Below are 27,034 nucleotides of genomic sequence, written 5' to 3'. Positions count from 1 at the left end.
AAAATGTTGACTTTCATTTTATTTAAAAACAAATACTAAATAATGAAGTAACTGATAATCAATAGTAAAACTGAATTTCAGCATCATTACTGAGGAAAACTGCATCCCGCCATTGGTCGTACACCACACTCGTGTACCTCACAGACCAGAGATAAATTCACAGGCTTTACAGCTCCTGCACATTTTTAGTCCAGCTTTATAACAAGCAGGTAAACTATTGTCATAAACAGCAAATCATGTGTCAGGTTAGGCTGATCATTTTTTTATCCTCCACAATGAAAGCACAATCATCAGCACAACCTTATCCAAGCAGTACGGCTTTTATGGCATTAAGTATTCAGGCTGTACCCGTGCCACTTTCCGAAACTCTTTTGCGTGAGTTCTAGGACACTGCATTTCACACCAGCTGATTGGCACCATTGGCACACCTACAACATAAAAAAGATATGTCATTGTCTTTCTTAAAAGGATGATGTAATAAACTTAAGATACTGACTTTAAACAACTATTTAAATCAATTAAGTTATAATTTTCTGTACCTATCCTGTCAGTTTAAATTTAGCTTTAAAATTCTTACCACACCAGTTTGCTTCATAGTCGTTGTAAAACTGTGCCAAGAAATACATTTTGTGTGTTTAAGCTTACCTGCCTCACTATGTGCCACCACAACCCCAAGCTCATTCTCTGCCGTTGTAAGAAGGTAGTTGGACTGCACATCACCTAAGGAGATCTGTTCATGTGTTAAGAAAAACATTGGCTTATTTGGCTGATGCCTTTATCCAGGGTGACTTGCATCTTACATCTGAGATACAACTGTTACTCTTGTATTGTTGTTTTGTCCAATGGGGGCGCAGGCAGGTGAAGTGACTTGCTCAGGGCACACAGTGTCAGTAGCAGGATTTGAACCCACAACCTTGGTTTTTGAGGTCCAAAACTTTAACCACTATGCCACACTGCTTGCTGACTTGAAAGAGTTAATGGTGTACAAATCCAAGTCTTTCCTTATACACCCTTAGTCTAATCAAAATAAAGAGGGCACACCGTCATGATAAATACAGTATGACATGCATGATTACAGAACACGTGCCAAAAAAAAGCCAGCCTTATCAAGGGACTTAAAATGGAGGAATGATTAATAAGGGCTTGACAGTTTCAGTACTTCTTGTATAGACATCAGGTATCAAATGAGCATGTCAAACCTCTTTTGTGAGCTGACCACTGTAATCCCAGTGCATGACCAGTAAATATCCTTATATCCATCCATTCTCCAAACTGATAGTCCAGTTGAGGTTTGCAGGGAGCTGCTGCCTTTCACTGCAGTGTCTGGTTGCCCGATGTACACTTGCCTGGGTACGTGTTGACACCTTTGACTTAGCTGTCAGTTTTAAGTTTTCTCTTTATTGTAAGGAATATTGCTGGGATTTGCAAGTAACAAAGATTAAGAGACATCTGAAAGCCGAAACATTTGGCCCAGTGGCTCTAAAACTGGGGATCAGTTAATGGTGACAGACTCTAGTCCTACTCCTTTAGATTTCAAATAACACTCACAATGGATCAGTCTCAGATAACTCACAGCAGTGCCAATTGAAAATGCTGCCCTGTGCAATTTAAGACATCAATCTTTTGGGGTTTCTCCCCTCTTTTTAGCCCAGTAGGGCCACAAAAAAACATTTTATAGGCCATTTTGGACCATATTGTGCTGGAAATGAAACCCTAATGATAAAGAATAAACCAATGGGATTTAGCAGTAAAAAAAAGCTCAGAGGCACTTGAAGTTGTGCATGCCAAATCAATCGACCACAGGAGTTCACCCCCTAATGGGATATGAGGGGTCAAAATTACTACTTATAAAATGGGTAATACAGGCATGTCGAGTGGTATTTAAAGGTTACTGATCACAAATATTATATTTTTAATATTGGATTCTTTACCCGTGTTACTGTTAAGAGTGACCCCCGGAAGGTTAAAAATAAATTTCAAACATAAGTATGTGGGGGAATTGCTTTCTACTAGACTATTTCAAGGTCGGTGATTATAAATATATTATCTTTAATCCTTTACCATGGATCAAGCTCTATATGGACCTCTCTCAGAGGGTGAAAAATGACAGATTTTATTACAATCAAGAACATTTTGACTTTAAACTGAAGCACACGTTTTAATAATTAAAATATTTGACACAACTATTCTTATGTACTTCTTCCTCATGAAATAAATTATTACAATTTCTTATGAATATCCTCTGAATTAGGGCAACTTATGCTAATTCAGGCCTTTAACAATTTATCAATCATTTTTAATAGTTGCACCTAATAACTTCTAATAAAAAGACTTGACAAAGAGATGAACATGTTTTTATTAAACAGTACAATCACTAATATATTAATTTCTTTTTTGGTTATGTCTACAACTAGTATGTTGCATATATTCAATTAAAATATTTTATGTTAAGCAAGTCAAAAAACGAACTGCATTATTATGTACTTCTGTAAAAATTGGTTTTGTAAATCTTGTAAGAAGCTAAGTACAGTAATACAAATGTTCACTGACCAAATTCTTAACTACATAGCAAATTATGATCTTGTGGATGCGTGACGACCTTAACAACAAAAATGACATACGGTAAAACCAAAGACGACGACTGAATAAACCGGCAATAGCATAAGGGAAAAAATATGCAATGTCATTTGTTAACAGCCTTGTATTTAAGTTCACTGTCAGAACTGATTTAAGGGGGTGCATATTCAGGGATCTACAGCCATTAGAGAGACAGACATTTTAGGATAGCACTCATTTTCTCTGTGACTAAACTTTTAATCCCTCAGGGATGTTCCCAAATAAAATGATTACTCGTAAGGATTATGTGTAAGGGCAGGCAGACAGCATGAGCAGCTTGTATTCTCACATCTGTCTACATCAGTCAAGCTGGCACCATGTAAGACCAGCGCAGACCAAACTACGGGGCCACTCTGGCTGTTTTGTTCTAATCCATTTCCTAATTACAGACTAATTCTTGGAGTTAATGAAGCATGTCATTTAATTAGATAATGTCATTCTGCTTTTGCTTCGTCTTTCTAGAAATTACGGTTTATTTTAATACAGTCTGGAGGAAAAAAAACAAAATATTTCCAAAAATAAAAAAATATATATTATCTTTATATTTTTGACATTAAGTCAAATGACAATTCCAAATTGGCTCAGTCTGTGGCAGTGGGCCCTGCAATGGACTGCCACTCCGTCCAGCGTTGTTTCCTGCCTCGAGTTCACTGCTGCCAGACCAGATTGTCTCCACCATCACATCCTTCTCTCCCTAAGTGTCTTAGTTACCTGTAGGCTACTTTTGCACCTTATGGTTATTTAACTAATAGAAAGAAACAATTAAATGTGAATCTGAAGAGGAGAATGATATTGAAGCAATGAAACACAGAGAAAGAATAGGTAGACTTGTGTCCACTAAAAATATAAATAACTTCATTAAAGAAAAAAAAAAAAATCAATCACACTGCTGACAGTTTTTGAGATTACTGATTAGGACCGGCAGAAAGCCTTCTGGTTAAATGAGAGTTCAATTAACAATAAGCAACCATTGTGTCTTGATAGAAAAACGATGCACTCCAGAACTGCCTGGACGTCCTAACCCTGGAGCTGACTGAGAGAAACCCGAGAGCCGAACTGGAGAGCAGTAGGTGACGGCCTTAGGGGTTACTAACCATCAAGCAGGACCAAATTTGTATCTTTAGAAGGTGGAGATAAATGTTCTTATCAGCTACAAGAAGAGGCACGTCACTCTAAGCAGGTTCATTTAATACACTTTAGAATGTTCCCTCAACTTATTTTTTTCACAATAAAATAAAAGCCCATTCCTAGTGCATGTTTAAAGTCATGGTATTTTTTTTTAAAGGATACAACTTTTGCTAGGACAATATCCCCAGGTCGGAAACATTTATAAATCTCCACCTAAAGAGAAAACAATAAACACAAAAAATGTAAAAAAGAATCATTTAAAACACAGTTCAACTAATAGCTATAATATAAATCAACTGAAAAACTTAAACATAGCATGGGATTCGAGTGCATTTTTGACCTTCAGATTAAAATGGCGATGCTGAACCTTTGGTAATGATGCATATTACAGTAACAGGATTAATACCTTAATACTTGATAGAGATAAACGTGATAAATTAGCCAGCAAATAGATCTGACTAAGTGGGGACTGAAGTACTCATAAGGCCAAGCAGCTGGACTATAATGACCAGTATGGCCCAATGCACTTCCATCACCTTTACACTCCTTTATGAAATGGTGCAGTTTGAAAAGAAAAAACTAAAATGTTAATTACCTTGTCCTTTTCTGTAGCTCTTACATCTTCTTTTCTAAAAGAAATAATGAGGACACTTTAAAGCTAATAGGTTATCCACAAAAATATAGAATGTACACTTCAGCTATATGAATTTTTTGAAACCATCATATTTTGCTTGCTTATTTTGAAGTGGATTATTAGGGCTTCTGCTATGTTGTTAATAATAAAAGTGCTTCCTGATGCTTTAATACCTCACCACTTTGTTAGTTTATTCCTAATTCTAACTCAGGGTTTTCAGAGGTTCACAACTCATTTACACATTAAATGCAATTATTAAGACAAACTGGCAAATAATAACTGAAAACAAATGCAAAAGGTATGGTGACATCACTGGTATATAAATGTGCTGCTGTGCCTTTAGATAATGACAGAGGAAATGGCTTAACTGCCACATGTTAGAAGTAGTGCAAGTCATCTGGCTTCCTGCTGCTCAGGAAAAATGTAAAGGAGCAGTTCAAAGAGAACAGATTAGCTTTGTACAGTACAAGGCATGTATAGAGGTAATCAGAGAGCACCACTCCAATAGTAAAACTACTGCCCAGACGAGCCAAGATATCCTTACTGCTATGTCAGGGCACACTGTGGTCAGTACAAGTCAAGGGGAGGCCCAACACTGCAGCCATGTCCCAAACCTTAGATTCTACGACCAAATTAAGTTGGCTAAGGAAAAGCAACCTGTTACTCTTGCAAGAACCTATACCACCTTTATTGCAAAAAATACAATCTATACAAAGAAGGTGAAAACAAAGTAGAAAATGATTAAGTGAAAAAATGGAAAAAAAGCAAACCTACAGACGCCTGGTTGCATTAGTGTGCATACCCTTTAAACTAATATTTAGTTGAAGCACCTTTTGATTTTATTACAGCATTCAGTCTTTTTGCGTAAGAGTCTATCAGTTTGGCATATCTGGACTTGCTGATTTTTTCCCACTCCTCCTTGCAAAAAAATTCCAGATCTGTCAACTTACGAGGGCATCTCCTGTGCACAGCTCTCTTGAGGTCACCCCACAGATTTTCAACTGGATTGAGGTCTGGGCCATTCCAGAACATCAATCCTCCATTGATGAAGCCACTGCTTTGTTGACTTTAATGTATGCTTTGGGTCATTGTCATGCTGAAAGGTATAATTCCTCTTCATCATCAGTTTCCTAGCAGACGCTTAAAGGTTTTGTGCCAGAATAGACTGATATTTGGAGCTACTGTATTCACGATTCCATCCAATTTGGCCAAAGCATGATGCGCCTCCACCATGCTTCACTGTGGGTATGGTGTTCTTATGATGATGTACTCTGTTATTTTTGTGCCAAACATACCTTTTTGAATTATGGCCAAATAATTCAACCTTGGTCTCATCATGCAGTAATACATTTTTCAACATAGACTGGGTATACCTTTTTTGCAAAGTTTAGCTGGGTTTAGATGTTTTTCTTTGTAAAAAAAGGATTTTGTTTACTCTACAAGCCAGACATACAAAGAATACGACTGACTGTCGTCACATGCAGGAAACAACCAGCACTTGCCAAGAAACCCTGCAGCTCCCTTAAATTTGCTATGGGCCTCTTGGTGGTCTCCATGGCCAATTTTCTCCTTGTCTTCTCATCAGCCTTGGAGGAACGTCCTGAACTTGGTAAAGTCACTGCTAAGTTATATTTCCTCCACTTGTTGATGACTGTCTTCAATGTGCTCCATGGGATGTTTAATGCTTTGGATACTTTTTTGTTCTCCTGTCTTGATTGATACCTTTCAATGATGAGATCCCGTTCATGTTTTAAAAGCTCTTTGCAGACTGTGGCTTTTGGAGTTTGCTGTAACCAAGAGGATATCAGAATAATCCTACAGCAACAGCCAACTTTACCTGAGCTCAATTAGATCCACTTTAATTGATGTCAGGTGTATACTGTACTAACTACTATTTGAGACGAGGCTTATTGTGATCGGTTGATTCTGAACAAAGCCACATCCTTGATTATTAAATGGTGAGCACACTAATGCAAACAGGTTTTTGTAGGATTGGTTTTCCTTTTCTCACTTAACAGTTTCTGATTTGTTTTCACCTTCTTTGTATAGATTGTAGTTTTGCATTAACGGTGGAATAAGCTCTTACAGGATTTACCTTGGATTCATTTTTTTATTACACAACATCTGTGATTATGGCAATGGTGTGCTGATTTTGTATATCCAATGTATATTAAAAAATGGATGCAAAATGCATGTTTATAAAATAAATGCATGTGCATATACTTTAAACAATGAATTCAAAATTGCTATTGTCTTTCAAATGAAAAGACAAAACACAAAATTAAACTTAGGTGCCCAAGTGTTGCAAAGACTAAGAATTGCCTTTCCCATGCTCAACGACTGCACACAATTACTCAATCATAGTCTCCAAGTCAACATCCCAACTGAGTGCTTCACTTGCAGAGAAGGATAGTGTCAGAAATCCATCCGTTCATCCATCTTCCAAACATGCTTTTTCCCGAGCTGGGTCACATGGAAGATGAAGCCTATCCCAGCAAGCCCCAGAAGCAAGGCTGGAACAATCCTGGATGGGGCACCAGCCCATTGTAGGGTTAACACACAGACAGACACACACACACACTCTAGGGCCAGTTCACTTAAGAGAGGAAACTGGGGCATCTAGATATGGGGAAAACCAGAACATGAACCCTGGCCTGTTCTCTGCAAGGCAGCAGTGCTACCACCATGCTGCACAGACATTCTCCAAATAAACACCAACTGAAATCTGCTTGCATGAAAGCCTTCAGAAAACATCAGACAAATGAACCTTAAAAGACTTTGCTGATGTCAGTCACTTGAAGGAGTAAAAAAGCATTTTATCTGATATATCACTTCGCTGTTTTTTCTGAAACAACATCAGTTGTCTTTCCAAGAGAGTTATTCACCTTCAGTTTGCCTTTAGAGTTAATTAAAAGAAAAAACCTCATCATGCATCCTCACATTAAATCTGGTGAAAGGATGCTCCCAAAATAATGAAGTACAGGATATAATAACTGATGGGACAAGATAGTTTTAGCTTATAGTCTTCACCTAAAATGAAATCCATACTGCTAACAAATACACAAAGGAGATAAGCATAAGAAGAAGTAGCTCTTCTTTCGCTATGAGGGACACTTCGGTAGACACCCCCAGCACCCCTTGGTCAACTGATCACTATAATTGTTAAAGGCCTCGCAAGGGAAACTCTCCACTCAGTCAGTCAGGGACTGACTGTTGCCCACCTTCAGCATTCGGTCAGTTGTCCATGAATTTACTCACCAAATCAGGCACCATTACCTGGTGGATTACTGGCCTTGCCTTCCCAGGGTGCCATTTACTCCCTGTGATTCCCTTAGAGTTGCACCATCCCTTAGCAGTTGCTGTTTGTCTACTCCCATGTACAAAGATGTTTTTTGATCCCAAGCACACGCTCCTACATCTCTACACTGGTCGTGACTAACAGCAAACACGTTCCTACCAGCTCAACTTCCATTTTATATACGAATACACAGAAACTCACACGCACATCTGTCGCTGTCCATTTCTTGACTTGCAGCATATTGGTATTGATTTCTGTGTTTAACACTCACAAAAATGTAAAATAACTTTAACATGTTCGCAACAGCAAAAATATTCACTGCTGCCTAATGAAATTATTATAGCACCACCACCATGGGCTGGCCACCCTTTTCAAGTTTCATGACTTTATTTTTTTTTTTTTTAGTTTTAACAGCATTATGTTTAAAAAAGACAGCCAGTTCCCAAGGTGTGTTTTACAACCTATAATGGGAATCTACAGTAGCAGCCACCTCCTATGATACAAACTGCATAACAGCAAAAAATGTTTAGCGCCACACTGAGTGCAATTCAAGTGAGTTTACTATAACATTATTATGTAGAAATACCTTATTGTTCCTCTGAATTTATTTTTTAAAGGGGTTGAGCCAACATAGAGGATATGAACTTTGGCAAACCGTGGGTTAATACTAGTCACCTGGTAGAAAAAAGAAAAAAAAAATGAAAGAATATTTTTTTAACAATAATCAAATGTGCTAGGCAGGATTTTGTTAAAAGTGAGCTTTCTTTTCATCTGCATTACAATCCAAGTAATAAATCTAAAGCAACCATTAAAACCTAAACAAATTATCAGACCCTAACAATACAGTTCTTTCATCATTGATGCACTTTTTAATATGATTTATATTAACTTATTATTCTTATAGACATATGAAAAAGAAAGTTAAAACCTCTTACAGTTTTATGTATCAGGACTTAATATAAAAAAAAAAAAACACAACATCTTCTTCCCAGATTCTAAATTTAAGTCTACGCTCAGGTTTAAAACAACACACAGCAGATTCCATTGTGTCATTATATATATAACAAAAATGAAGCCAAAATTGAGAAGCCATATTTAAAAAACTAAGTACACCCCAAGATTCAACAGCTTGTAGAACGCTCTTTAGCAGCAATAACTTGAAGTAATAATTTTCTGTTTGACTTTATCAGCCTCTCACTTTGTTATGGAGGAATTCTAGCCCAATCTTTTTTACAGTGTTGCTTCAGTTCATTGAGGTTGGCGGGAATTCGTTTATGCACAGCTCTCTTAAGGTCCTGCCACAGTTGAGGTCTGGACTTTGTAACACCATGATTCTTTTCTTTTTCAGCCATTCTGTTGTAGTTTTGCTGGTGTGTTTGGGATCATTGTCCTGGTGCATGACCCAATTTCAGCTAAGCTTCAGCTACTGGACAAATGGCCTCACGTTTGACTCTAGAATACTTTGGTATACAGATGAGTTTGTGGCTGCAAAACAAGCCCAAATCATCACCCCTTTACCACCACAGGTGTTTGTGCTGACATACTGTATTTGGTGGCGCTGGGCATTATGGCCAAACATCTCTACTTTGGTCTTGTCTGTCCAAAGGACATTGTTCCAGAAGTCATGTGGCTTGTTCAGATGCAACTTTGCAAACCTAAGCTGTGTTGTCAAGTTCTTTTTCTCCTGGCAACCCTTCCAAATTAGCCATACTTGTTCAGTCTTTTTCTAATGGTACTATCATGAACTGTAACATTCAACATGCTAACTGAGGCCTGTAATGCCGGAGATGCGGCTCTTGGGTTTTTTTGCAGTTTCTCTGAGCACTGCACGGTCTGATCTTGGAGTGAATTTGCTGGGACATCCACTCCTCGGAAGACTGGCAACTGCCTTGAATGTTTTCCACTTGAGAATAACCTTTCTCACTGTAGAATGATGGACTTCAAATTGTTTGGAAATGGCCTTATAACCTTTCACAAATTTATGGGCAGCAGCAATTGCTTCTCTAAGGTCATTGCTGATGTCTTTCCTCCTTGTCATTGTATTAGCACACACTTGAATGCTTCAGACCAGCAAACTGCCAGAACTTCTGCTTTTACAGAGGTGGTCACACTTGCTGATGATCAATTAATCAAGCGCAGTTGGTTAGCAGCACCTAGCTGCTACTTACCCTCAAAATTCCCATTGGATCTATAAGGGTGAACTTAATTTTTCACACACACTGGTTTTGCATTTTGGTTTAGATTTTGTTTTGTTAAATAAATGATGACATGGTGTAATATATCATGTAATGTTGTTTATCGGAGGTTGTTTTTATCTAATTTTAAGACCTGCCAATAACCAGAACTTTTTATTATGTTCTGATAAGTAAAACGTTGGGATTGAAAGAGAATGTACTTTCTTTTTCACGAGTATATATTGTGCTTCATCTGCTGTACGTTTACAATTCATGCCCTACTCTGTGCCCATCTAAGACAGCCTGGACGGAATTAAAGGTGGAACAGTACTGGTTACACCTGCCGCTTCACCGTGCCAGGGCCCTCATCACTGCCTGTGTCCAATTTCAAATGTTTTTGAAATTAATTGTATTTGTAAGAAGGACTTATGAACACTTTGAAATCACTTCCTTTTTTCTGGTGGGGTTTGGTGTTTCCTGAATCACCAGTACAAGAAAACTCCCACATGATATACAGTTTGAAGCATCTTGACATCTAGTTAAGCAAAATGGCAAGCTTTTATTTTTGGCCCTCTAGATTCAAACCCCTTAATTTTAAGCCCTTTCTGGACCATATGTTGTGCAGGATATTACACCCTTATGATTAAAAAGTAAACCAATAGGTGTCTTAAGCAAAAATGATAAGTAGAAAAATGAAATTCTGCGTGCCACATCAACCGACCTCAGGGGTTCACACCCTATTGGGATAAAAGGGGTCAAAGTTACTTCATTTCACAAAACTTTGAAAATATGGGAATTGGTAATATAGGCACGTGGAGCGTCATTTTGAGGTTACTGATCGCAGCTATGATAATATTTTTGATATCTTATTATTTACAGGCGGACCAAACCCTCTAAGAGCCTCTCCAGAAGGTTAAACATGACAAATTTCAAATATAAGTATGTGTGATGTTATTTTAGACTGTTTCAACATTATTTTTGATCCTGTACTAGGAATCTAGCCATTAACCTCTATCAGAGGGTAAAAAATGACAAATTTCTATTACAGTAGAGGATATTTAGACCGTAAACATTTAAAACTGAAGAGCAAATGCATGTAAATATAAAGTATAAGCAGTTACCATAATATCAAAGAATTAGACAACCATGAGCCAACAGGAAAAACAAACATATTACAGCAATTTCACTGTAAACTAACAAGTGTACTGTTTAAATGTAGTTCTTATCATGAAAATCATTACCTTAAAAGTTACAGTATATTGAACACTGCATTTGTAACATTACACATTTATTATTGATTTTGATATACAAAGATGTATACACAAAACATTTAGCTGTCATGCTTACCTTACATGTTACTATTGCATTTACATCAGGCAATAGCTGGGCTTCTGTTTCTCTGACCACTGAGATCACTGGCAGCTACAATAAAAAGCATGTTTGTACATTTTACTTATTCAGTTTTTGATTATTAAGTTATTTTCAAAATCCTTTGAAAAGAAGAAAAAAACAGTGTTCTGATGGTCTTCTTGTTCAACCTAAACTTTAATGGGATTAAAACTTGTATCTACTGTTAAAATGATTTCTGCATTCTTTACTTCTAATAACTGTGTTGACATAGGAAAACAAATACTGTACCTTGGGATTAGCAGACTGCGTTTAAAGTAGTCTGCTCTAATAATCTGAGTGATGACCCTGGAAACACTGCCATTTTTGCATATATATTTAAAAGAGCTATACATTTGTACAGAATTATATAAGTTATAATTCTGTTCATTTCATTTGTCTCTAATCAATGTGACATCATGAACATTTCCAAGTTCCCTCAAGGTCACGTTGTTTCGGTAATATCCCCTATTCATCACATCCTCTGCTGTCCCCTTTTCCTCTTGCATTTCCTTGCCTTTCCCAGCATTGGCATCTTTTGTCTAATGAATCCTGCGTTTGCATTTTAAACTGAAGTATTTGAGTTTTGGCTTTATTATCAGAACGTCCAGGAAGTGGTCTCATTCAATTTCTTTCATTAACTCAAAAGCATCAATTTTTGGGGGCTCAGCCATTCTTGTAGTCTAACTCTTACAGACATTCATTACCACTGGAAAGAATACAGCTTTAACTTTTATGCACCTCAGATACAAAGGGAACACCTTTGCTCTTCAAGTGTCTAGTTCTGCCTTCCACCCAAAAAGCAACCTTCTTTTATATATATATATATATATATATATATATATATATATATAGTGCATCCGGAAAGTATTCACAGCGCATCACTTTTTCCACATTTTGTTATGTTACAGCCTTATTCCAAAATGGATTAAATTCATTTTTTTCCTCAGAATTCTACACAAAACACCCCATAATGACAATGTGAAAAAAGTTTACTTGAGGTTTTTGCAAATTTATTAAAAAACTGAGAAATCACATGTACATAAGTATTCGCAGCCTTTGCTCAATACTTTGTCGATGCACCTTTGGCAGCAATTACAGCCTCAAGTCTTTTTGAATATGATGCCACAAGCTTGGCACACCTATCCTTGGCCAGTTTCGCCCATTCCACTTTGCAGCACCTCTCAAGCTTCATCAGGTTGGATGGGAAGCGTTGGTGCACAGCCATTTTAAGGTCTATTCAGAGATGTTCAATCGGATTCAAATCTGGGCTCTGGCTGGGCCACTCAAGGACATTCACAGAGTTGTTCTGAAGCCACTTCTTTGATATCTTGGCTGTGTGCTTAGGGCCGTTGTCCTGCTGAAAGATGAACCGTCGCCCCAGTCTGAGGTCAAGAGCGCTCTGGAGCAGGTTTTCATCCAGGATGTCTCTGTACATTGCTGCAGTCATCTTTCCTTTTATCCTGACTAGTCTCCCAGTTCCTGCCGCTGAAAACCATCCCCACAGCATGATGCTGTCACCACCATGCTTCACTGTAGGGATGGTATTGGCCTGGTGATGAGCGGTGCCTGGTTTCCTCCAAACGTGACGCCTGGCATTCACACCACAGAGAATTTTGTTTCTCATGGTCTGAGAGTCCTTCAGGTGCCTTTTGGCAAACTCCAGACAGGCTGCCATGTGCCTTTTACTAAGGAGTGGCTTCCGTCTGACCACTCTACCATACAGGCCTGATTGGTGGATTGCTGCAGAGATGTTGTCCTTCTGGAAGGTTCTCCTCTCTCCACAGAGGACCTCTGGAGCTCTGACAGAGTGACCATTGGGTTCTTGGTCACCTCCCTGACTAAGGTCCTTCTCCCCCAATTGCTCAGTGTAGATGGCCGGCCAGCTCTAGGACTTACGGATGATGGAGGCCACTGTGCTCATTGGGACCTTCAAACCAGCAGAGATTTTTCTGTAACCTTCCCCAGATTTGTGCCTCGAGACAATCCTGTCTCGGAGGTCTACAGACAACTCCTTTGACTTCATGCTTTGTTTGTGCTCTGACATGAACTGTCAACTGTGGGACCTTATATAGACAGGTGTGTGCCTTTCCAAATCATGTCCAATCAACTGAATTTACCACAGGTGGACTCCAATTAAGCTGCAGAAACATCTCAAGGATGATCAGTGGAAACGGGATGCACCTGAGCTCAATTTTGAGCTTCATGGAAAAGCTGTGAACACTTATGTACATGTGCTTTCTCAATTTTTTTATTTTTAATAAATTTGCAAAAATCTCAAGTAAACATTTTTTTTGGTCATTATGGGGTGTTGTGTGTAGAATTTTGAGGAAAAAATTAATTTAATCAATTTTGGAATAAGTCTGTAACATAACAAAATGTGGAAAAAGTGATGCACTGTGAATACTTTCCAGATGCACTGTATGCATCTACATATACACACATATATAATGCATACATATACATATATATAAATGGCAGATGGGTATGGACAAAAAAACATTACGGGGGAAAGAAAAATGACTGTGTTTAACATGTTTAAGCAAACACAAACGGTTTTGGCTCGGTTATATGCATTACAGGTAAAAAGAAGCAGTGTAAAACATGCCGTTTGTTGCTTTCTCTTGGATTACATAATTCTATGTGCAGACAATCCTGTTTTTCTCAAGAGTCACATTCATTTGAAAGATTCTATTTTTTCATATGTCTTTTACACAATTGCGACGGCTTATAACTGCCTCTTGCTTTACAGACACACAAAGAGTAAAAATAAATAATAAAAGAAATAATACAAAGGTAGCATGTCATCTCATACTGAATGGAAATGTTCACCGCTTTCTAGTTATTTTTACTCTCCTATGTTCCAGCTCTAATGGGTAATCCATATACATTAATAAGAAGCAATTTTGCTACACAAGCACTGCTTTTTGCATCCCATTCTTACAGCTGAACTGCCTACCTCTTCTTCCTCATTCTTCTTTACCACATAGCCCGCAAGAGAGGCAAAGATAAAGCTGTGTCGAGTGTAGGTCCCACTTCCAGCTTTACAGACGTCAGTGCTACACAATCTTTCACCTATAAAAATACATAAAGTTACACAGTAAATCAATGAAGATATTTTTACTTTCTTCTATTTGTATAACCTACAAACACTATCATAAGGCATACACAAATAGCCTTTCTCAAGGCTGAAGAAAGGTCATGCTTTATCAAAGATTGTCCCAAACCAAAGATGCAGCAGCACTTCTATTTAAGCAATATTAAAAACATGAGATGGAAGTCAATATTCAGGATTTGGTTAATCAAAGAACTGCTTTATTTCAACATTTATAATGCTATTAACTTTAGACAACAATGCAGTTAGAAAAGGTGAGAATTAGATTACATGTACTTAAAAAATGGTTGCCACTAAATTTTCCTGTTGTACACCAAAAAAAAAAACTTTTTACTGTTACATTAAAAAGTAATGTCTAGATCGGGAAAATGTGCATTTCTTGTCAAACAGATGTGTGTTGGGTACATTGGGGTCTTCTTGCAGAAAAAAAGTGGAAAATTTTTAAAAACTGGCAATGAGTACTTAACAAACACAGTGGAGACTTAGTTTTTTATTGACATAAAAGCTGCAGAATTTTTGTATAATGCTGTTTATGCAGAAGGCAAAAATGGGGCATCATACCATCAGAAAAGAAAAAAGAGCTTGTTACTATCATGCATACACTTTTTAGAAAAGTTTATAATTTAGGCACTGCCACAAGGCAAAATAAACTAAAGCAACTATCAAAGTGAAGGACTACTATATATCAAAATAGGATTTAGAATTTTTTTGAGTGTCAATTACACCACCACCATGAAAAAGTTCTTCCCCTTTCGCTTTCTGTACCACTCTACGCTGTTTTTACTGTAAATGTTATCAGATCTTCATCTTGCTCTTCCAGTTTATTTTTGCATAGTGCTTTACACTGAGATCAAGCTCAGTGTGTTGTAACAAATTCCAAAGCCTACTGTTAAGAAAAAACCCTAAGTAAATGTACCCAGATTAAATTTTAACGTTCACTTCTTTATTAAGGACAAAGTTATACATCACTAAATATCAGTGGAGAAAAAAAAACGTATTACTTCCTTGTATGCAATAACTGGTGGTGCCACTTTCAGCAATTATAACTGCAACTAGTTATTGCCAGCAGTTAACAATCTCTACCAGTTAAAGTCGTGGAATTTTGGCCCATTCCAACTTGCGTTAATGCGTTAAGTTTGTGATAATCGTGGGTTCTCAAGAATGAATGGATTATTTCAGGTTCAGTCACAATGATCTAATATTCTCCTGAAGAATCCTCGAGCCTTGACACTGCTTTTGCTACGAAATACATACAATACAGTAGGTTTTCTCTAAAAAGGATAGAGCACATTTTCACCAAGATGTTCCACTTTCGAATCTGTCCAGAGAACCAAAAATTAAGCCAAATACTTATGCAGCTCTGTGTGACCAAAGGTTTCTGCCTTCCTTCACTTTTACAGATCTAATTTTCTCCCACTGTGTCATTTACACCAACTACAGGTATGTGTACATTTACTATGATAAATATAGTATAACAGTATATAGTATATACTGTTATGCTGATGACACCCAGCTCTACCTTGCTAGTAAACCCACCTCTTCCTTTCCATCACCTTCGCTTATTGACTGCATTGCTGAAATTAAATCCTGGTTTTCTTTGAATTTTCTTAAATCAAACAGTGACAAAACTGAGGTTCTCCTCATTGGTTCAAAATCATCATTATCCAAAACCAATAATCTTTCTCTTTTTATTGATTACTCCGTTGTTTCCCCATCACCTCAGGTCAAGAGTCTGGGTGTCATCCTCGACTGTACTCTCTCTTTCCAATCTCACATTAATAACATCACCCGGTCTGCTTACTTCCACTTACGTAATATTAATCGCATTCGTCCCTCCCTCACTCCTCATACTACTGCCATTCTTGTTCATAGCCTTCGTTACTTCTCGGCTGGACTATTACAATTCACTCCTCTTTGGTCTCTCTAATAAACCTCTTCATAAGTTTCAGCTAGTCCAGAATTCTGCAGCACGCATCATTACTCGGAACATCATCTATTCACCATATTACTCCGGTTTTGCAGCAGCTTCATTGGCTCCCGATTAAGTTTCAAATTGATTTTAAGATTCTGCTATTAACATTTAAGGCCATTCATAACCTTGCCCCTCCATATCTGTCTGACCTTCTTTATGTTGCCATTCCCTACCATAACCTTAAATCCTCTTCCTCCATCTTGCCCATCTAACCACCAAGGGGAGCAGAGCATTCAGCTGTTCTGCTCCCAAGCTCTGGAATTCATTGCCTACCGAGCTTAGAAAAATGAAAACTTAAAACACATCTGTTTAAAATAGCTTTTCCTTTATACTGTAATTACAGTGGTTATGTTTGGTTTTAATTTTTATATTTTCTGATGTTTTTAGTTGTTTATAATTGTGTCTTTTATTTATTTATTTATTTATTTATCCATCCATTATCCAACCTGCTGAATCCAAACACAGGGTCACAGGGGTCTGCTGGAGCCAATCCCAGCCAACACAGGGCACAAAGCAGGAACCAATCCCGGGCAGGGTGCCAACCCACCGCAGGACACACACAAACACCAAGCACACACTAGGGCCAATTTAGAATCGCCAATCCACCTAACCTGCATGTCTTTGGACTGTGGGAGGAAACCGGAGCGCCCGGAGGAAACCCACGCAGGGAGGACCCGGGAAGCGAACCCGGGTCACCTAACTGCGAGGCAGCAGCGCTACCACTGCGCCACCGTGCCGCCCTTATTTATTTATTGTTTGTTTGTTGGGTGTCCTTGAGTTCTCAAAAAGATGCCTTGTATAAATAAAATGTATTATCATTATTATAATGCAGATAAGGGCAAATGTTTTCTAATTCACTTTTAAAGGTACACCTAACAAAATGTCAAGCATTCTCCAGTTATCTTACAAGAGACCCAACTCTGCTGGGCCCTTGAGCAAGGCTCTTAACCTTCAAATGCTCCAGGGGCGCCGTACAATGGCTGACCATGCGCTCTGACGACAAGGGGTATGCAAAAACGAACAAATTCCTAATACGAGAAATTGTATAAGGTGAAATAAAGAACAAAAAAAAAAAATAAAACATTTTCTGGCTCTGTAATCTTTCTTACCAAATCAATATATCGAAGGTTTAAGAAAATACATGACAAAAAAAATACCAGTCTCTGCGCCCATCTTGTGACAAAACAGTCAATTTAAGTAATGAACATGGCTTATCAACAACCATTATATAAAGTACATTTCTCTATTTATGATAGGCTGGCAAAGGTTACACTGTTCCAGCTTAATACTTTACCTTTAAATTTAAATTAAATGTACAAGATGCAGCAAAGTTAACATCAGTCACACTTTTAAGAGGCAGTAAATTACAAGATCTCTATAGCTTTTCTAATTGGCACAACTACTGTCTTTAAAAGATAACCTTAACAAAATAGTTTAAACCATCACCTTCAACCTCACCAACCAATGTCAGCTGTACAATCGTAACAATCACTCGGTTCCACTTTATCACTTTCCTGTAACCAGTGAAGATTTTTAATTTCTGCCACACTCTGCATTTCCACAGGAGTCCAGTAAATCGGGTGCTGCACAGACCTAGGTTTATGCAGGTATGTCTAGGTTTACATACTGTACTTGCAGCCACAGCTGTTTTTGTTGTCTGCTGCAAGATAGCAGCACTCAAGGGCCACCCACATAAGATTTTAACAGAAGAATGGTTGGGTGAACTTTAATACACACATATTAAACTTAATTGAATGCCCTGCACAAAAAGCAAGGAGCAACAAAAAGGGGAGAGAGGAATATTGGATAGGAAGTCGTCACTATTCATGAAGAACACCTTACTATGCTTTTTAAGTTAGCTTTCAGAATAGTAGGAAGACAACTAGCAGAAAGGCAATTGGCACTTTCAAAACATTCATAATTATAAAGCTGAAAGAATATGCTCACACTGGGACCTACCAACGCATGACATTAGGTGCTGTGATACACTTCAAATTCTAGAACAATGGGGGTTTCTCCCAAGTTTAGAGAAACATAACTAAAAATCCTGGAGGTCTTTACTATGATTTGTATTAGGGATGTAATGAGATTCAAATCTCCCAGTATGGTACACATCTTGATATTAATAGATCGTTAATATGTGTTTTATTATTTCTTGCATTTAAGAAGGTTTTTCCTAAATTTGTGCAACTATGACTTGTTCTTCTACCCCAGGTTTGACCACTTCACTTGTTATTTCTGACAGCTTTGCTAGCAAGGGTTGATTGAGACTAGGCTTGAATATCAAAAGTACTTGTACTTTATGTGTATGTACACCAGAACAGTCTCTGGCTCCCTGCAATGAAGTATGTTAACCTTTTATTGCTCCACTGCTTACAGTTCATCTCTATCGATTCATCTATTCTCTGAGCATGAGGAGGAGGCAAAGCAAGAAACCAGCTCTAGACAGATTATCATCACGCTATAGTTTACAACAGCCAAGCATGAGGAAACGGAGACTCTGGAGCAAACTGGCAAAGACAATCTTTGTCCTGTCATTTAAACAGAAAGCAGGCAACAACTGGCTTAGTCAGCAAAACTAAAAAGGGAAGTCTTTTATTTCAATAAATAACAGGCTCGCCTCACCCAAGCACTGTTTCAAGTATAAAGCAACTCCAGTTTAAACTCATCTTGTAAGACACACCCTGGAAGAGATTTTTGAATGACTTTCACCCAATGCTGCCACTTCCTAAGGTTAACCTATCAGTCCTTGCTGCTGATAACTCTAATAGGGTTAAAATAAGAAAAGAGGCTTTGAAAACTGAGAATGACAAAAAGTCTGAATTTTCATAGATTCTGCAGCAAGAGATCCTTGGGAGAATAACCTTTGTTAGAGAAGATTCAGTGAGAGGGAGGAAAGATCAAGCAAAAGAAAATGACGAGACAAGAGAGGAATATTAACAACAAGAATGGAAGACAGAAAAGAGGAAACACTAGACCAAAAAGTAGCTATAATTGGACATTCACATAACATGTGAAGAAAAGTTCCTACTGCCCTAGACTAAACCAAATGGCACAGGGGTATCCCATGAGGCCTATAAATAATTTACGTGAGGTAGAACATAATTATGTACAAACATAATTTTACATTTTTTGCACATTACAGTTTATGGCTGGGATAATAATGTTTTTAGAAATACAGTAATACACCATTGAAGACCGAAGAGGCCATGGATAGATCACATTGCCAAATTGATTCAACAGGAAAAGCATAATGTGAAGCATCTCATAAAAATGCCTACAGGGCTGATACTGGTTTTGTAGACTCGAGATATTGAGGTGTATAATGTGATTAATGGGGTGGAAAACAAATACATTTTACAGGCCTTGAGGACTGATCTAAGCTGGAGATAAAAAAAAAATACAACGAAGAATAAATGCCACAGTTATACTGAAATGTGCAAACACCAGACAAATCGCATATTAATCAGATCATTAGGACAGCATTTTTTCACTTAAGAAACATAAGTAAAGTTAGACCTCTTATATCACTGAAAGATGCTGAGAAATTAGTTCACGCGTTTGTTTTCAGTCGACTAGATTACTGTAACGCACTCCTCTCAGGACTACCCAAAAAAGACATCAATCACTTGCAACGAGTGCAGAATGGAGCTGCTAGAATCCTAACTAGGAAAAGAAAATCCGAACACATTTCTCCAGTTTTGATGTCACTACACTGGTTACCTGTGTCATTCAGGATTGACTTTAAAATTCTGCTTATGGTTTATAAAGCCTTAAATAATCTCGCCCCATCTTATATATCGGAATGTCTGACACCTTATATTCCAAATCGTAACCTCAGATCCTCAAATGAGAATTAGAATTCCAAGAACAAAACTTAAAAGAAGTGGTGAGGCGGCCTTCTGCTGTTATGTACCTAAAACATGGAATAGCCTGCCAATAGGAATTCGCCAGGCTAATAACAGTGGAGCAGTTTAAAAAACTGCTGAAAACACATTACTTTAACATGGCCTTTCTATAACTTAATTTAACTTAATCCTGATACTCTGTATGTTCAATTCATCATAATAACTATTCATGGTGGCTCTAAAATCCGTACTGACCCCAACTCTCTCTTCTGTTTCTTTTTCCGGTTTCTTTGTGGTAGAGGCCTGCGCCACCTCCACCTACTCAAAGCTTCATGATGCTCCAACAATGATGGATGGATTAAAAGGCAGAATTCTACGTGACCATCTTCATCAAGTCCTTCCGTGAGAATCCTAAATCCAAAGAGGACTGTTTCATTTATGTTAGGTAGAATGCCCAGAGGGGACTGGGCGGTCTTATGGTCCGGAATCCCTACAGATTTTATTTTTTCTCCAGCCGTCTGGAGTTTTTTTGTTTTTTCTGTCCCCTGGCCATTGAACCTTACTCTTATTCAATGTTAATTAATGTTGATTTATTTTGTTTTCTTATTGTGGCTTTTATTTTTCTATTCTTTATTATGTAAAGCACTTTGAGCTACTGTTTGTATGAAAATGTGCTATATAAATAAATGTTGTTGTTGTTCATCAAAAATGTCTTGGGGCATGGAGATGCCTCGTTTGGAGAGCAGGAAAGACACTAGTTTACCTCCAATACATACAGCCAGACTATGAAAAAATAGGATTTTGAAGATGCCAGGATAAGCACTACTCCTTCCGTCTTTGCATTTTATGCTAAATTCCTTGATGTGTAAGAAATTATTGGGCCGAAGTGTAATTTCTGAGATTTTAATTTTAGTGAAGTGACAGGTAGAGTAAAAAGAGGTCTGGGAGCAGCAATGCTACATTCAGTTAAAAGCCACAATGAAAATCAGTAAGCAAACGGCAGTTCAAAACAGGACTCAACACAATGGCTCAGTGACATAATTCCTTGTCTGGTAGATATTCCTCTGTTTGTCCGACATCTAATTAAAGTAAGATGTTTAAATGCCAGTCTTCTCTGGTTCTACAAAATAAGGACTTAATATTAGGCCAATAATTAGTTGGGACAAGTAAGGTAGCAGGACGCTAACATGGTTAAGTCGTGAAACTACCCATTTTAAGGATAGCCAGTCTGGTACGAAAGGACAGTGGGAAAGAGGACCAGACAATGAGGTGCTCACCCCATTTTTCGACAGCCAATAATATGCTGTCTGACAGAGACAGTGCTGAATACATTTTTAACATGAACAGCAAGTTCAACTGCAGTTTGCCCTTTTTTCCCCCCATTCTGCCATGGTGTGAAAAAACAAGACATCAGACTGTCTGATGGTTTTTGTTTGTCATCAGAGCAGGCTAAGATATGACACTTGGTTGCGGCAGTTACTAAATGTGACCTGTCCTAATGTTTTTTTGGAACCAAATCCAGCTCTGATAAGCCAAGTATGTTAATTATAGTGAGGGTTATTTGCTAAGTGTGCTTTGTGGAATACTCAGCACGGCTGTCTATTTGATTTTAAAAATGTAATCATTTTGAAGTGAACAAACAGATTTTCTGAGGAATCTTGCATATGCTTGGAATACATTTTTCTTAAAACCAAAGCTTTTTAACAAGTTAGTTGCACAAAGTGGCTAGCCATTTCATCAGAAGATCTACCGTGCAGCATTTTACTAATCAGAGGAACATAATAAATAAAACCGTAAAATAATAACTTCATGACCAAGCTTAAGGCTCTTTGACAGGAACACCAGTTAAATACCATGTCTAACGTCTTTAGTACTTCTACTACTTTCACTTTCTTGAAATGTCTACTCCAGTCCTTGGCAGACTTGGGTACAAACACTTAAACCCCTATGTAAGTCGGTAGTGTAACTACAGGCTGTGCAAGGGGCTCCATGGTGACTGCATGGTTGTTTATTGCAAAGCTTATTATTTTTATTATTAACATGCATACCTATGTGACATCGGAATGAAAAGGTTTATCATTCTTAAAACATCCGTGCTCCTTAATTATAACTCTTACATTTTTACGTATCTTTATATGCTTGATGTATCTCATTAACTGTGGCTATATTTTAATTGGATTTAATTTAATTACGCAGCCATGAGGAGGTTCGGTTTAGTTTTTTTGCATTGAGACCCATCAAATTCTAGTTACACCAGTGATGACACTAATTCATATTCAGCAATAAACTTAACGTACACAATTTTGCGACGTAGTGGAATGCATGGTAACTAACGAGAGATGAAACTTAATTCTAAAAAGTCAGAAATTGACAATGAAAGCTGATTACAATAAAATTAGTGAGCTACAACCGTTCAGATTCTAAATTAACAATTAGTGGTGACCACGTGTAGTTCCTTCTTACGATTATCCGAGATTAATCATTTTATAAAGAATGTAGCCTGCCAACAGCGAAGACATCAAACATAATAACGCGACTTAACAATTTCAGCTCTAACACTAAATGTGATACACACAAATGCAAATTAAGCAAAGTGGTGCTTTTTAAGTTTGTAAATATAACTACACAATCCCACCGGTTTGTGTGTAAGTATCTAAGCACAATGCAAGCATGAGGCGATAGCCAAGTACTGGAACCTTCTCCACCAATAACAGAACCCTGTCTACACTGCCGACTAATACATATACATCTTCTATTATTAATTATTATTATTTTCAAAAGCTTATTTTCGTGGTTCACACACTTACCAGGAACACACACCTTCCACGGAGACATGTTAACTGCGCATGCTTCCCTCGCTAGCCGCCCAATCGTAATGACGTGCACTATGATTGGCTGGACCGAGGACATACGTCTGTTTCCTGTAATGGCGTCATCGTCATATTAACCAGGCTAGTTGTCTGATTGCAGTGGTGGCTTCAAATGTAAATACCAATAATGTAACTTTCTGAAACAATATTATAATGACGGATGTAATGGTCTTTAGTGTTGTGTGTATTGTTCGAAATCCGCTTCCGTCTGCCGCATCGCATGCACTTTCACCTTACAACTTACTTAAAGTTAAATATTATTTTGGATTATTGTGCAGTGCTGTTCTGGACCAGGCGTGTGCTCAAGTAATGTGTTTTGCTTTTGTGTTTGTTAGAATATTCCGGGTCGGTCCCCGTTATATTAAAAAGAAACCTGGATTTTCGAGGAGCAGGAGGCGCAGCTGTCATCCTGACCAAGAGCGGTATGCTGCACTGGTTTAAAGCGTCTTAGTTATACAGTATAGCGCCCTTTCCATTCAATAAAGGTTTGACGACGCCACTGAAAAGATTAACTTGAGGTGAAGATTTATTTGGTTGTTCTCGCCTATTAGAAACGAGTAATGATATAACACTATGCCGTTTTTGAGACTGATTTCCTGTAATGTTTTAAGAGACATCCTTCACATTTACTACAACAGTGTGATTTTCTAAGCTGTGTTGTGCTGGGCTAGTAACAAGAGAGGACCACTGTATCAACAACCTAATTAAAAGAGCAAGCTCAGCTATAAGACACACTCTGGACCCCGTGGAAGTAGTACAATGTAATACAATAAATGTATTTTTGTTTAGCTCAAAATCACACAATTAGTGCTTCAATGGGCTTTAACAGGCCCTGCCTTTTGACAGCCTTGATTCTCTTAAGAAGGCAAGGAAAAACTCCAAAAACAAAAAACCCTTGTAGGGAAAAAAATGGAAGAAACCTTGGGAAAGGCAGGTAGGTTGGGCATGCAGTGGGTGTCAAAAAAGGGGGTCAATACAATACACAACACAAGTAATCCTCAATATAGTATAATAGTGCAACAGAAATATTACAAGTACAGAGCAGATTTCAACAGTAGATATTACATAATACGATTTGGATTTGTTCAGAAGTAGTAGCAAAGGAGAGCTGAAACAAAACTGACTTGCAATCATGAACAATGCTGAGCATCCTCTCTCTGACACACACATTGAATACTTTCAGCCAACAAATTTTTCAGCAGAAGTGTGTCGAGAAACACTACTGGGTCTCCTTTATACCAACAGCAATACTGCTGCCTAATGCCAAACTATGATGGCAACAGCCAAGTGAGACGTTTTTTCTTTGTAATTTTCTTTTTTGTTCAGACCAAAGTCTGTCTATCTATCTATCTATCTATCTATCTATCTATCTATCTATCTATCTATCTATCTATCTATCTATCTATCTATCAACAGGCACTTTGGTCTCTCCATTTAAGAAAAAGTAGAAAATCCATTATTTCAGCATAGTTTGTGAAACTGTAGCTGCGATTATTCCTATATCATATATTGTATGTTTATATGGTCTGTATTGTCACATGTACAAACTGCAATGAAATTCTGACTTGCATGTGCTAATCGACACATAACTCATTTCAACTCTCCGGCACCATGATTAGCATATCTTCCTTACTTGCAAATTCTCAGAACATACAGTATATTTATTATTTACAGTAAAACAAAATGTCTTTTGTGCAATATTTTATCCAGTAAATTATAGCAAATTTCGCTTTCTAAACAGTGCAAGGTAACTTGCATACGTACATTAAGTATGACGGCAGCTGTTTCAATTTCTTAGTTAATGGTTTCCCCCATTTTTAATTACCCACTGCTCTGTGGTGGTAGTGGATGTAGATTTGGATGAATGTGTTATTGCTAGTGATGGGCCAATAATTGTTATTTACCAGTGCCTCAGCCTACTTCAGAGTTAGACTGACCTGGGATAATTTCAGTTTGTGAGGAAATATCCCATGACACTTAAAAAAAAACATCTACTAAAATAAAATATATACATAGAGTGAATTTGGAAAGTTTTCAGACACCTTCATTTTCTGCACACTTTATTGGGTTGTAGATTTAAACTTAAATGGATAAATTTGCCATTTTTGTCTATCAGTCTACACTCAATAACCAATAATGGCAAAGTTAAAACATGTTTTCAGAAAGGTTTGCAAATGTATTATAAATCAAAAGCTATAACTATTCAGACCCTCTGCTGTAATTATCCCGGATGTGTCTAGAATTAGATTGGAGTCCATCTGTGCCAAATTTTTTGTTTAGCAAGACACACACTTGTGTATTATAAGGTCCCACAGTTCACACTGCATGTTAACACTAGTCATGCATTTTTTGTGGACTGGTGCAATAAAATAGTAGTGAGGGATCAGGGTGAAGGTATAAAACAATTTGCAAAGTGTTTCAATGTTCCTGAGCTGCAGTGACCTCAATGATTGTGAAGCAGAAGACATTTGAAACCACCAAAGCTTTTCATAGTGTTGGCTGTCTGGCCACTGGACAAGGGCCTTGTTCAAGGATGGGACCAATAATCCAGTGCTTACTCTAACAGAGCTTCAGAAGTTCTCTTCTGGGATGGGAGAACCTGGTTGAAGGATGACCATCTTCAGCAGTACTCCCACAAATCAGGCATTTATGGTAGAGTAGCTAGATGGATGCCCAAGTTATCTATCCATCTCTGATTAGGTGATAAAGCAGAAACACCTTAAGTTCCACCTGTTTTTTTTTACTACTTGTAACACTGTTTATACTTTTCTACAGTTACATGGCTGTTGCCAAAAAAGTGTCTCCATAGAACTTCTTTCATAGACTCTGGTGGAATGAGCCATGAGTTGATAGACATACGTAGTAAGAGAAAATGTTTTGGCAAGGGTGGGCATCATTAGTCGTGATGTTTTATTTTGCCATTATCCTGTTTTTTGTTACTGCCCTTAGTGAGCCCAGGGTCAAGGCCATAATACAAACGTTCTTTATCATTTTTTTCAGGCATCTGACACCCACTAAGCTGGTGATGTTCTGTTAGGTTGGGATTATTTGTCTCTAAGAGCTGAATGTAATGTATTTGTATTTCCCACATCTCTCCGTTTTTTTTTTTACAGAGAGTGGTCAGTCCTACAGTTCCCTGGGTTTCAAGTCCATTTTGTGAGGTCTGAATATGACTACTGCGGTGGGTTGGCACCCTGCCCAGGATTGGTTCCTGCCTTGTGCCCTGTGTTGGCTGGGATTGGCTCCAGCAGACCCCCCGTGATCCTGTGTTCGGATTCAGCGGGTTGGAAAATGGATGGATGGATGGATATGACTAGACCATAGTCAATGTGACAATATAAGGTACAAATTTGCTTAACTTTGCATTTTCTATTCTAATAAGGTAGTGATTCAAATCTAATGGCATTTTCTTATGACACATTTGTCTTATTTGTGTGTCTTTCAAACACTTTAGAATCTACAGAAAAGCAAACTGCACACAAGGTGAACCTCTAAACTTCATACGGATAATGAACATGGCAGTTTTTTGCATTATTTACCATCCTTTTAACCTTGGTTTGAATCCCCTGTTTCAAACTGGGTACCAGTCTTGTACAATGTGTCAGCAACCATTTAGTTAGAAAAAAATGATCAGTTAGGGCATTCTGCTATTTTACGAGCATACTTGTTAATATCACCCATGTGTGCCTCATGAATTATGGATGCCCGATAATTATAAGCTGTGGGCTACATATTCCTGAAGTGATTTCACTACTTACCAAGCAACATGAGAAGACTCCATGTTGTTTAAAACTTAAGGGTAATCCAATGACTGGCATTATTATTTAAACCCAAACTAAATATTATTAAATAGGCAGGAAATCACCCTAAGTTCTAGTACACAGTACATTTGATTCCATTTTTAACATGTCTTCTTCCTCATGAAAAATTCATGGAAACACTGAACATTAAAGCATATTGTACATTTTTGTGAGGTGCAGTATTACATTGTTT

General features: G+C 37.8%; 1 protein-coding gene across 1 annotated transcript; it reads right to left on the bottom strand.

Annotated features, from left to right (window-relative positions):
* Positions 1 to 2: 2 nt before the first annotated feature.
* Positions 3 to 23,073, bottom strand: exosc1 (exosome component 1). The gene is made up of 8 exons (XM_039774320.1): positions 22,979 to 23,073; positions 14,196 to 14,311; positions 11,198 to 11,272; positions 8,263 to 8,351; positions 4,340 to 4,373; positions 3,907 to 3,957; positions 646 to 730; positions 3 to 428 (listed from the first exon to the last, which is right to left on the bottom strand). The coding sequence occupies exons 1-8, from the start codon at positions 23,004 to 23,006 to the stop codon at positions 322 to 324; spliced, it is 585 nt and encodes a 194-aa protein (XP_039630254.1). The 5' UTR covers positions 23,007 to 23,073; the 3' UTR covers positions 3 to 321.
* Between the last annotated feature and the right edge of the window lie 3,961 nt (positions 23,074 to 27,034).

Source organism: Polypterus senegalus, chromosome 1 (assembly GCF_016835505.1).
Source record: "Polypterus senegalus isolate Bchr_013 chromosome 1, ASM1683550v1, whole genome shotgun sequence".
Lineage (NCBI taxonomy): Eukaryota > Metazoa > Chordata > Cladistia > Polypteriformes > Polypteridae > Polypterus > Polypterus senegalus.
This window is presented reverse-complemented; position numbering and strand designations above follow the sequence as displayed.

Bases quoted from the DNA above. Each gene is read 5' to 3' on its own strand.
- exosc1 (XM_039774320.1), bottom strand. From the start codon at position 23,006: ATGTCTCCGTGGAAGGTGTGTGTTCCTG. The intron at 3,958-4,339 runs GTAATTAACATT...TTTTCTCTTTAG, and splicing joins GAGCTACAGAAAAGGACAAG to GTGGAGATTTATAAATGTTT. The intron at 429-645 runs GTAAGCTTAAAC...TTTATGTTGTAG, and splicing joins GGTGGCACATAGTGAGGCAG to GTGTGCCAATGGTGCCAATC.